The sequence below is a fragment of the Mesocricetus auratus genome, unplaced genomic scaffold (assembly GCF_017639785.1).
Source record: "Mesocricetus auratus isolate SY011 unplaced genomic scaffold, BCM_Maur_2.0 Super-Scaffold_100011, whole genome shotgun sequence".
In the NCBI taxonomy this organism is placed as follows: domain Eukaryota; kingdom Metazoa; phylum Chordata; class Mammalia; order Rodentia; family Cricetidae; genus Mesocricetus; species Mesocricetus auratus.
Genome location: NW_024429195.1, coordinates 43,085,289 through 43,097,308, shown reverse-complemented (window position 1 = coordinate 43,097,308; position 12,020 = coordinate 43,085,289). Strand labels below are relative to the sequence as shown.

The window sequence follows — 12,020 nt, the reverse complement described above, 5'->3', positions numbered from 1 at the left end:
ACGCAGTGAATACTCTTGCTATTTTAGTTAACAACCTGAAATCTTGAGGAAGAGGCTGACCATTCATGCCTGCCTCTGTTTTAGGCATTGCAGCCACAGGAAGCAGTCACTTAAGTGTAAAAATGAATCACATTTTCTTACCTGATCATCTAAATGCTGATCATTTAAATGGTTACAGCAGGAATTTAACCCTAGAAGTCCTTAAAGGCAGATAAAATGTATAGACTATATAATTAGACAATAATATAAGTTGTGTTGAATTTTCTCCATTTGCTACCTGCCATCACTTTGTGTTACAGAAATCTGTGGTCTTTTAGGCTCCTCAAAAGAAGGCGCCTTCTGCTTTTCCATTTCTTCTTAGTAGAGTAGGGACTTGATGATCTCTGCTCCCCAACTCATTCAGATTGAAGCAGAATCAAACTGTCTGGACACCCTAGCTTTTAAAATCAGGGCCAGTAATTAGAAGGACTCTGAGGAGAAAAGTAGTCCTGGATTTTCCTAGTCCAGAGGACACGGATCTGACGACATCAGAAGGTAGAATATGAACTCATTCTTAGCCCCAGATGGTGCTTTATTCATGGTGGCCCAGACTCTATTTGCTTAACTGAGAGCATGCCCTGGGGGTTCAATTGACTGAAGAGGTTCATGCCACCCTGGGGATCCTGGTTTGGAAGAGGCTAATGAATGTTCTCTTACTTCACCTTGTTCAGAAGTTCAACGTCTGAAATCCAGGTGGGAACAGATAACGAAAACCTTTTTCTGAGTTGGTGTTGATAAGAGCCAGGATATAACCTCGGCTTTCTGAAGACATGAGGGGTGAGAGAGACAGCGATTAAAAAAAGAGGTGAAGGTAAGCAGGCGAAACAGCACCAACTGGGATTGCTTATTTGATGGTGAATCTTGTGAATAAGAATGAGTTTTTCAGAACAGGTGTTTGCAAATATTTATAAACAGGAAATGACTTCAAAATCATTTCAGTGAGTAATTTGGATAAAAGAAATACGATGCTAATATAAACTGTCATTTCTACTTCCTGACATTCCAAAAGAGGCAACAGATGCACAGAGATATAGACAGATACACAGATGATAAAAATATGGGGTCTTGGGGCTGGAGAGATGGCTTAGCAGTTAAGAGCACTGGCTGCTCTTCCAGAGGACCTGAATTCAATTCCCACCTCCTGCATGGGAGCTCACAATGATCTGTAACTTTGGTTCCAGAGGATCTGACACTTTCATACCAATGCACATAAAATAAAGTTAAATAAATTACTAAAAAAGAAATACAAGGCCTTTTGTAAAAAGATTGTCCATTTTTTTTGGTTTTTAAAGACAGGGTTTCTCTGTGGCTTTGGAGGCTGTCCTGGAACTAGCTCTTGTAGGCCCGGCTGGTCTCGAACTCACAGAGATCCGCCTGCCTCTGCTTGCTGAGTGCTGGGATTAAAGGCGTGCACCACTACTGCCCAGATTGCCCAATTCTTTTAATTTAAATTAGAAACTAGCTTATTTTACTCCTGGAACCCAGTGACAGAGATAGAGGAGTGATGAGCAAAGGGGTCAGGACCATGATGGTGAAACCCACAAAGACAGCTGACTGGATAAGGGGGAGCTCTTGAATCCCAGACTGATGCTGAGAGGCCTACAGGGGACTGATCCAGACTCCATTAATGTAATGCCAGTGAGGAGGCCACAGAAATCACTGGGGCCTTGGGTAGTAGATCAGTGTTTACCATGGTGTATGAATGATCTTTGGGAGCCCATTCCAAATAGAGGAAAGCTCTCTCAGCCTGGACACATGGGGAAGGGCCTAGGTCCTGCCCTGGATGAAATGACAGACTTTGGAGATCCTCCCAAGGAGGGCCTCACCCTCCCTGGGGAATGATGTGGGGATTGGTGGGGGGCTGGAGGGGTTGTTGGAGGAGGGGTGGGAGAGGGAGCTGGGATTGATATGTGAAGTATTCATGTTTCTAATTTAAATAAAAACATATTTTAAGGAAAAAAGAAACAAGCTTGTTTTACATGTCAATCCTAGTTCTCTCTCCTTCCCCTCCTCCCCTGCCCCCCACTGATCCCCTATCCCATCCCCTTCCTGCTCCCTAAGGATGGTGAGGTCTTCCATGGGAGATTTCAAAGTCTATCATATCATGGAACAGGGCCTATGCCCTCCCCTATGTGTCTAGGCTGAAAGATTATCCCTCTATGAAGATTGGGCTCCCAAAGTACATTCATGTACTAGGAATAAGTACTGATCCACTACCAGAAGCCCCATAGATCAACCAGACCTCCAAACTAACATCTTTCTTCAGGAGGTCTGAAACAGTCCTGTGCTGATTTCCCAGGTATCAGTTTGGGGTTCATTGAGTTCCCACTTATTAAGGTCAGCATCTAGTTTGCTTCCAGTTTCTGGTTATTACAAATAATGCTGCTATGAACACAGCTGAACATATATCCTAGTTGTATGAATGTGCATTTTTTGGGTATATGTCTAAGAGTGGAATTGCTGATCTTATGGTAGACTGATTCCCATTTTCCTGAGGAACTGCTATACTGATTTCCAAAGTGGCTGTACGATGTGTGGTTGGTGAAGATCTTTTCCTATTCTGTGGGCTGCCATTTTGTCTAGTTGACTCTTTCCGCTGCCTTACAGAAGCTTCTTAGTTTCAGGAGGTTCCATTTATTAATTGTTGATCTCAGTGTCTGTGCTACTGGTGTTATGTTCAGCAAGCAGTCTCCTGTACTCATTTGTTCGGGGGTACCATCTACTTTCTCTTCTAAGAGGTTAAGTGTGGCTGGATTTATGTTGAGGTCTTTAATCTATTTGGACTTACGTTTTGTGCATGGATCTGTCTGCTGTCTTCTACATGCCAGCATCCAGTTACTCCAGCACCATTTGTTGAAGATGCTTTCTTTTTTCCATCATATAATTTTAGTTTCCTTGTCAAAAATCAGGTGTTCATATGTGTGTGAGTCCATATCAGGGTTTTCAATTCGATTCCATTGGTCTACCTGTCTATGTTTGTGCCAATACCAAACTGTTTTCAGGACTATAGCTCTATAATAGAGCTTAAAGTCAGGGATGGTGATGCCTCCTTAAGTTCCCATATTATACCGGGTTGTTTTGATTATCCTGAGTTTTTTTTGTTTTTCCATATAAAGTTAACTATTATTCTTTCAAGGTCTGCAAAGAATTGTGCTGGGATTTTGATGGGGATTGCATTGAATTTGTAGACTGTTTTTTGGCAAGATTGCCAGTTTTACTATGCTGATCCACCTAAGAGCATGGGAGATCTTTCCATTTTCTGGCTCTTCTTTAATTTCTTTCTTTAAAGACTCAAAGTTCTTGCAATACAGGTCTTTCACTTGTTTAGTTAGCATTACCCCAGAGTATTTTATGTTGTTTGTGGCAATTGTAAAGGGTGGTATTTCTCTGCTTTCTTTCTCAGCCCATTTATCGTCTGTATATAGTAGGGATACTGAATTTTTTGAGTTAATCTTGTATCCTGCCACTTTGCTGAAGGTGTTTATTAACTGTAGAATTTTCTTCATCGAAATTTTCAGGTTGCTTATGTAAACTATCATATCATCTGCAAATAGTGAAAGTTTGACTTCTTCCTTTCCAATCTTTATCCCCGTGATCTCTTTTTGTTGTCTTATTGCTCTAGCAAGAACTTCAAGTTCAATATTGAAGAGATATGGAGAGAGTGGACATCCTTATCTTGTTCCTAAATTTAGAGGAATTATGTTGAGTTTTTCTCCATTTAGTTTGATGTTAGCTGTTGGTTTGCTGTATATTGCTTTTATTGTGTTTAGGTATGTTCCTGTTATTTCTGATCTCTTCAAGCCCTTTATCATGAAGGGATGTTGGATTTTGTCAAAGGCTTTTTCAATATCTAGCTAAATGATCATATGGTTTTTCTGTTTCAGTTTGCTTATATGGTGGATTAAATTGATGGATTTTCATATGTTGAACCATCCCTGCATCCCTGGGATGAAGCCTACTTGATCATGGTGGATGATTTCTCTGATGTGTTCTTGGGTTTGATTTGCCAGTATTTTATTGAGTATTTTTGCATCAATATTTATGAAGGATATTGGTCTGTAGTTCTCTTTCTTAGTTGTGTCTTTGTCTGGCTTGGGTACCAAGGTAATTAAAGCCTCCCTTGTGAAAAAGAGTTTTGGGTTCCCCAAATTTTAAATTAGAGGAAAGTTTCAGCCTATATTTAAACAGCCCTGAAAAGTGGGAGATATAGAATAATGTTTCATTATAAAGAGTCCTTACAGGATCATTTCTACAGGTATAAATAATCATTGTGAATGTTCTTGGATAATCTGAGATCCAATCAAGATGTAGAATACAGTGAAGTATCCATAGAAGACAGGAAACCAGTAAGGGACCTTGTGGAGAGGTTTTAGGGGAAGGGGGATAAAAATGAAGAAACTATGCAGAGGAAAGAAGAAAACAATGAAACAGAAAGGATTTAATAAAAGCCAGGTGGTGGTGACACACACCTTTAATCCCAGCACTTAGGAGGCAGAGGAAGTCAGGTCTCTGTGAGTTCAAGGCCATCCTGGTCTACAGAGTGAGTTCCAGGATCGTCAGGGCTACACAGAGAAACTCTGTCTTGAAAAGCCAACTGACCGACCAACCAACCAACCGACCAACCAAACACAAGCAAACAAGCAAGCAAACAAAAACGTATTTAATAGGGTGGGAGCTAGGAGAGCTAATACCTATTTTGTTCTTCTAGCGTCTTACTACCAGAGAGACACATATAGCCTTTCTCTCAGGCCTGATCCAATATATGCTTGCAGTTTTTCTTAGTGAATGTTCCATGATGTGCCTATTTCCAACATCCTGAACTATCTACTGAACTTAGATTTCAACAAGAACGTTTATGGAATGGGATAACTAATTAACACTAAAGACTCTAGAAAATACCATACTTTTCTACTACAAAAGTTTCCTACATATGAATACATATATAAGAAGGTATTTAGGTGGAGTTACCATGTATTAGGTGGACAGCGCCTCATCCGCACTACAGGCTATGAAATAAAAAGTCTAGTGCCAGATATGGTTACATATTCTGAGTCAGTGGGTTCCCACAGAATCCATGAAACATTACTGGCTGTTGCTATTACCCTTGATTACTTTCTAAAACTTGATGGTAAGACTCTGTTGTTGAGGATACCATCTTCTTAAATAGTAGGACATGGAGACACCAAACCAGTACTGACCTAGAAGCTTCATCCCTTCTGGTAAGCTTTCACAGTGTTGGATGGTTCTATGCATGCTACCATGGAAGAAAATTCAATAGTTTTATCCATCTGGGAACAATGTAAGCTACAGCAATGCCTGTTATGGCAAGATATTCCCATTGGTGCAATAGTAGTATGAATGTTATGAGAATAATGAATCACTTTTTGATTGGATTTCAGGCCTATTGAACTTATGCCGTAAATTGGGCCAAAACCCTGTGGCTGGTTAGGTCATTGGTCCTCGTATCTGCTAAACAAACATAATAACCTGCCCCTTAAGTTCTTATCTTTTTTTTTGGGACAGGGCTTATCTGTATTGTTTTGGAGGCTGTCCTGGAACTTGCTCTGTAGATCAGGCTGGCCTCGAACTCACAGAGATCTGCCTGTCTCTGCTTCCCGAGTGCTGGGATTAAAGGCATGCACAACCAACACCTGGCTTTTAAGTTCTTATCTTTATACTCACATAAATTGTACATCTCTCAACTCTCACCAGAGAAGCTTCTTTTGGCAACGGATGGCAGTTAACACAAAGACCTAGAACTCACTGGCCAGAGAATAAGACTGCAGACTGTTCAGATATAAATGAGACATCTGTATCATATTCCCTACCCCCAAGGCTCTGGGATCCTCATAAAAGGGGCAGAGAAGAAAGATTGTAAGACCCAGAAAGAGTACTTACCACCAGCAAAAGAACATTTGCTGGACACGACAATGCTATCAGCATACAGGAACTCAGAGCAGCTGTGACTGCATATACAAGACCTGTACAAGACCAAGCCATTCCAAATCCTAGCTTGGATGGGAGAAGGACTCATGAGGCCCCACTTCTGACTGAGGAGCTATTGGCAACTGATTGCTGCAGGGGTAGGAAGAGCTAATTTTCTTCAGAGGTGACCTCTCAGAGGCTACACATGCTCTAGGAGATGGTCTTACACCCTTTTCCCATAAAGGTGGACTAAACATTTTCAGTATGTTTAAAAAGAGAGAACACATGAAGCTGGGAGAGTAAAGTGGTGGCGGGGAGGTAGCGGAAGATTTAGAAGGAAGAGTTTGGGCACAGATTTCATCAAAACACATTATTTGCATGCATGAAATTATCAGACAATAAAGGAGAGTTATGGAAGGAAGGGGTTATTTTGGCTCACAGATCAAGAGTATAGCCCATCATGTCAGGGATTACATGGCAGCAAGATGTGACAACTAGTCACATTGCATTTGCAGTCAAGAAGCAGAGAGTAATAAATACTTGTGTCAGAGTGGCTTTTTCATTTTTATTCAGCCCAGGACTAGAGACCAGGGAGTAGTGCTGCTCATAGTTAAGGTGAGTCTTCCCACCATCATTAACCTGATATATATAACCTCTCACAGGCATGACTAGAAGCTTGTCTCCTGGGCAATTCTATATGATGTGAAATTGACAGTATCTACAAAATCACAACAAGCCCTTGTAAACTTGAAACACTAATGTTTCACTTTTAAGCCATAATCATTTCCTCCTTTCCTCTATAGGGACATGGCCATTTCATAATAAAAATGCATTCACTCCAATTTAAAAATACCTCATGTTCTTTAATAGTTCTATCACTGTTTAAAGTAGAAAAGCCCAAGTTTCTCTGAACATGTCCCCTTGTTACTCGAGGCCATATCTTTATTATTATTATTTATTTTTAAGCTTAAATTTAGATTAGAAACAAGGTTGCCCCACAAGTCAGCTCCAGGTCCCTCTCCCTTTCCCTCCCCCCTCCTGTACTTCCCCCTAACCTCCCCACCATCCCCTCATTTCCCCAGGGAGGGTGAGGCCCTCCATGGGGGCGTCCACAGTCTGTTACTTCATCCAGGGCAGGGCCTAGACTCTTCCCCAAGAGTTCAGGGTGAGAGTACATGTCACATTGTTGGATGGGAGTCCAAAGTCCATGTGTATACTCGGGATGAGTACTGATCTACTGCCCAAGGCTAAATAGATTACCTAGGTCGAGGCCATATCTTAACTGTAAGCTCCTATAAAATAAAAACAAGTCCTATAGGTACTATATACAATGGCACAGAATAAACATTCTCATTCCAAAGTAAGGAATAGGCTCAGAGCAAGGAAAGATCAGGCAAGAATTAAAATTTGCAGGGCAAACACCAAATTGCTTAGTTCCAGGTTGGACTTCTGAGACTTGTAATGGTCATCTGAGCTCCATATCTCCAGTTCTGTCTCCAAAGCACACACAGCCTCTTTTTTTAGGCCTGTTCTACTGGTAGCATGCTGGTAGCTTTCCTTGGTCAATGTCCCATGGTCTTGCAATCTCCAGAATTCTGAGGTCTCCATTGAAAACTAGGTTTCACTTTCACAGTTTCATGAAATGGCCTTTTGGCCTCCTTGCACATACCATATCCCTGATTCACACTGCCTAACCTTTGGAGCTGTCTAGAACCATGAGACAAGATGCTGTGAGCCCCTAAAGTTTGCATCTTTTGTACTTGCAGAACCAGTATCACATGGGTGACACTGTCAAATTATGCTGCTATTTCCAGACGGAGCCTGTTCCCCTTGGACCAAGACCTCTGTGCCTTTCAAGCTCACTATAGCATAATACTTCCCTAGGTGACAGTTTTGAAACAGGGAACTCCTTCAGATGTATTCTCAGGTCAGGTTCTCATTTCAAATAAATTATATTTTCACAAATTGAAACCTTTGGTGGGTAAGGTTTTATTCTCAGGGAATCTTTCCTACTGTTTCAGTGGAGAAAGTTTCTCTCTAACAGTTGAGCCCCCTTTTTTATTTTTTATTTTTATCATTTTTATTTTAATTTTAAATAGCTTGTTTTACATGTCAATCCCAGTTCCCTCTCCCTCCCCTCCTCCCGCACTCCCCTTCCCCCCTCAGCCTCCCACCCTATTGCCAATTCCTTCCACATAGGGGATATCTAGAGTCTGTCACTTCACTCTGGGTAGGGTCCAGGCATTCCCCTAAGAGTCCAGGCTGAGAGAGCATCCTCTTTGTTCTATGGGCACACGATGACTGTTTGTATTCCAGGGACAGACACTGATCCACTGAGTTGAGCCCCTTTTTAAACAAATATTTTTATTTTAATATGTTTTTAGTTGAGATAGAATTACATCACCCTCCCTCCTTCCTTACCCTGCTCCCATCCCTCCCAGCCCCTCCTCCAAGCCCCTCCCATATGCCGCCTCCACCTTTCAAGTTGATAGACTCTTTTTCTTTATCTTTGTTTCAGCACCTTGAGCTCTTTTCCTCACGCAAAATGCTAGTTTGTTCTTTGACAGTTCCATACTTGTGTATAAAGCAGTCTGGCCCCACTCACCACCCCACCTGTCTTATTTAACCTCTTTCTCTGAACATGTCCCCTTCTCATTTTCATGAGTTTTTGTTTTCTGACTCTTTGAGCTTAACCAGGTCCACTTACATGGTGATGGGTATGGAGCTATCTACCAGAGCATGGCTGTATTATTGCTGTCTACACTTTTGAAGACAATGGCTCACTTCCCCTAGCAGATCAACTGCCAAGAGATCACCAAGGAGGAATTTGACCTATGAGCCCTTCTCCTATCTACGACTGAATGATGATGGGCCCTGTTCTGTATAGGCCCTTTGCCCATAACTGAAGCTTCTGCAAATTCCTATGTGCAGGGGCCATGTTATGCCTAAAAGCATTTCATGCCCTACCCCTGTTATTTGGCTCTTACTTCTTCCTGACTGCTCTTCCATGATGTCCCATGAGGCTTGGAAGAGGTGATATGGATATTCCATTGAAGGCTGAGCCCCGGGCAGTCACTTATTCTTAGTGTCTTGACTAGCTGTTGAGTTTCCACATTCACTGCTAGTCACAGTAGAAAGAAGAATCTCTGACCAAGGCTGAAGGTAAGATGAGTACACTGGTATAATCATAAATATTTAGAAGACAGATTGCCCACATGTCCAGAAGCAGTAGGTTCTCTCTCGGGTTTATGACCTCTCCAGCCATGGACATATAACTAGGTTCACAGTACTAGGTATGAACTCCCTCCTTCAGAATATGCCTTAAATCCAATTAGTGCTCAGTTGTTTGCCCCAGGAACAGTAATAGCATTATTTCACTACAGACACATCTTATCTGGCAGGTTGATGCTGTATTATACAAGTTAACAGAATGATGTCTTTTTCCCCTCCCCAATGGCCTTGCAAAGTACCTTCCAACATTGTGAAAGCTAGCCAGCACGTATGATGCCTCCAGATTCATTTCTCTGTATCATGCATCCAAAGAGTGTGATGTCTTCAGAAGTAATGTCTTACTATCTGATTCTGTTGGGCAACTAAAAGACTTAAAAAATTGTCAGATTGCTATTTCTCACTGTAGATTTGGATAAATTCAGCAAGCAGTAACACATGCTGAGTGCTCTCTTTTCTTTAAATGTCTTCCACCAACCAAATTAGTCTATTATCTTTCAGTTCAACTCTACTAAGCTTCCTGGCACGTGGGAAGAACATATGTTCTTTGCCAGCATGTCATATGAATAGGCCCTTACAAAGTCCTGGATGGAGTCATTATTCCCTTCGAAAACCTAATGGGCTGAGCCACCACTGACCACACTTCCCTTAGCCTTCTGGTCTTTCAAACTATAACTGCAACATCTCACTATGCTCTACTTACAGCTTTTGAAACCTTTTTTAGCCCATTCATCCTGAAAAAAAAAAGGTCTAACAACTACATAGTTGAGTTAATCACAGTAATGGCTTTGATTCTTAGTTCAAAATCTCCAGATCAGTTATTTTTCTTATTGCTGTGACAAACTATCTGACAAACTAAAGAAAGGAAGGGTTGATTTTCACTTACTCTCTGAGAGTATGGTCCATTATGACATGGGCAGCGGCAGGAGCTTGAGGTTGACATTCACATTGTACCCTATGTCAGAAAGCAATGAGCGATGAATGCTAGTCTTCAGTTCTCTTTCTTTTTTTGTATTCAGTCCAGGAGCCCAGTTCAGGGAGTAGTGCTGCTCAGAGCTTAAGTCTGCCTTCTCACCATCATTAACCTAGTCTGTAATTCCTCATAGGCACACCAGAGGCTTGTTTCTAGTATCTGGCGAGTTAACAGTATTGACCATCACAGGGGTCTTTTAGCTCTTTGTGATAGAGGCTGCCCTTTTGATCATGTCTTTAAAAGCTTGGACCACTTGTTTATTCCTCAGAGTGTAGATGAAGGGATTCATGACTGGAGCAACTGAAGTCGTGAGCACGGACACAACCTTATTTACAGCCACCCCTTCTTTCGCAGATGGTTTAATATAGATGAAAATGCAGCTGCCGTAAGTGATGGAAACCACAATTATATGAGAAGAACATGTAGAGAAAGCCTTTTTCCTTTGCTGGGCGGATGGGAATCTGAGGATGGTCCTGATGATGTATGTGTAAGACAATACCACACACATTAATGTGAAAAGGAGTGTCAACACAGCCAAGATCAAGACAAACCGCTCTATTACCTCTGTGTTGGAGCAGGTAATCTTCAGGATGGGAGCAGCATCACAGCCAAAGTGATCTATGACATTGGAGTTGCAGAACTCAAGCTCAAAGCCCATGCCAAAAGGTGGGATGACGATGATTAGAGCAATTAAATAACAGCCAATAAGGAACTTGATGCAGACCTGGCTGTTCATAATGGTTGTGTAATGCAGAGGTTTGCAGATGGCCACATATCGGTCATAGGACATGGCTGTCAGCAGGAAAAACTCAGTCACACCCAGGACAATAACAAAAAATAATTGAGTGGCACATGCATTATAGGTAACAGTATTGTCCCCAGATGCCATTGTGTAGAGGAACCTGGGAATACAGACAGTTGTAAATGAGACTTCCAAAATGGAGAAATTTCGGAGGAAAAAGTACATGGGCGTTTTAAGGTGGCAATCCACCAGTGTGAGAGTGATGATGGTCAGGTTCCCAGCCACACTCAGTAAATAGGTTAAAAGCAAAAAGATGAAAAGCAGAATCTGAAGATTTCTATCATCAGTTAGTCCTACCAGGATGAATGTAGTTACTGATGTATAATTTTTCATCATTGATTCCTAAATATGGCCTGGTCTGTTTGTAAAAATAAGAGAAATTAGACTAAGGATAAGGACTGCCAACATAATGGAGCATGAGGGGAACACAAATGTTAGCTGAAGGCAAGATGTAATTAAAAATTAATTTATCTGGGTGTTGGTAGCTCATGCCTTTAATCCTAACACTTGGGAGGCAGAGGCAGGCAGATCTCTGTGAGTTCCAGGCTAGCCTGGTCTACAGAGCGAGTCCAGGACAGCCTCCAAAACAATACAGAGAAACCCTGTCTCAAACCCCCCCAAAATTAATTTATTCTTCTCTCACAGTACATCCTGAACATAGCTTCCCCCTTCCAATCCTCCATCCCCTCTCCACCTCTCCTATTACTTGTTAGTGAAGTGTTACCATGGTTACTATGAGTTAATGCTGATTAGAGTAATACTGCTGATGATTTTACTGAAAACCAGCCAGATAGCTCTTATAGTTTCCTACTACTGTACTGACATAATTTATTTTTTTACTATTAAATAGCTGGGGCACTCTTTGACTAACAGCCTGGAAATTTCCAGGTTAATGAATAGAAAAACACAATATTTGATATGCATTGCTTGTGATGGCATGAAACTAATAGCTTTCAGTGTGGTCATTATCCTGGTTTCATGTTAGGGTGGTGATGTTAACACTGTCCTATCAGCCTCTGTTTCTCATTTCCTATTATAATCCACGTTGTCTAC

General features: G+C 41.5%; 1 protein-coding gene across 1 annotated transcript; it reads right to left on the bottom strand.

The window, feature by feature from the left end:
• Positions 1-10,361: 10,361 nt before the first annotated feature.
• LOC101841204 (olfactory receptor 6C2-like) lies at positions 10,362-11,300 on the bottom strand. Its single transcript, XM_005079687.3, has one exon. The coding sequence runs from the start codon at positions 11,298-11,300 to the stop codon at positions 10,362-10,364; it is 939 nt and encodes a 312-aa protein (XP_005079744.3).
• Between the last annotated feature and the right edge of the window lie 720 nt (positions 11,301-12,020).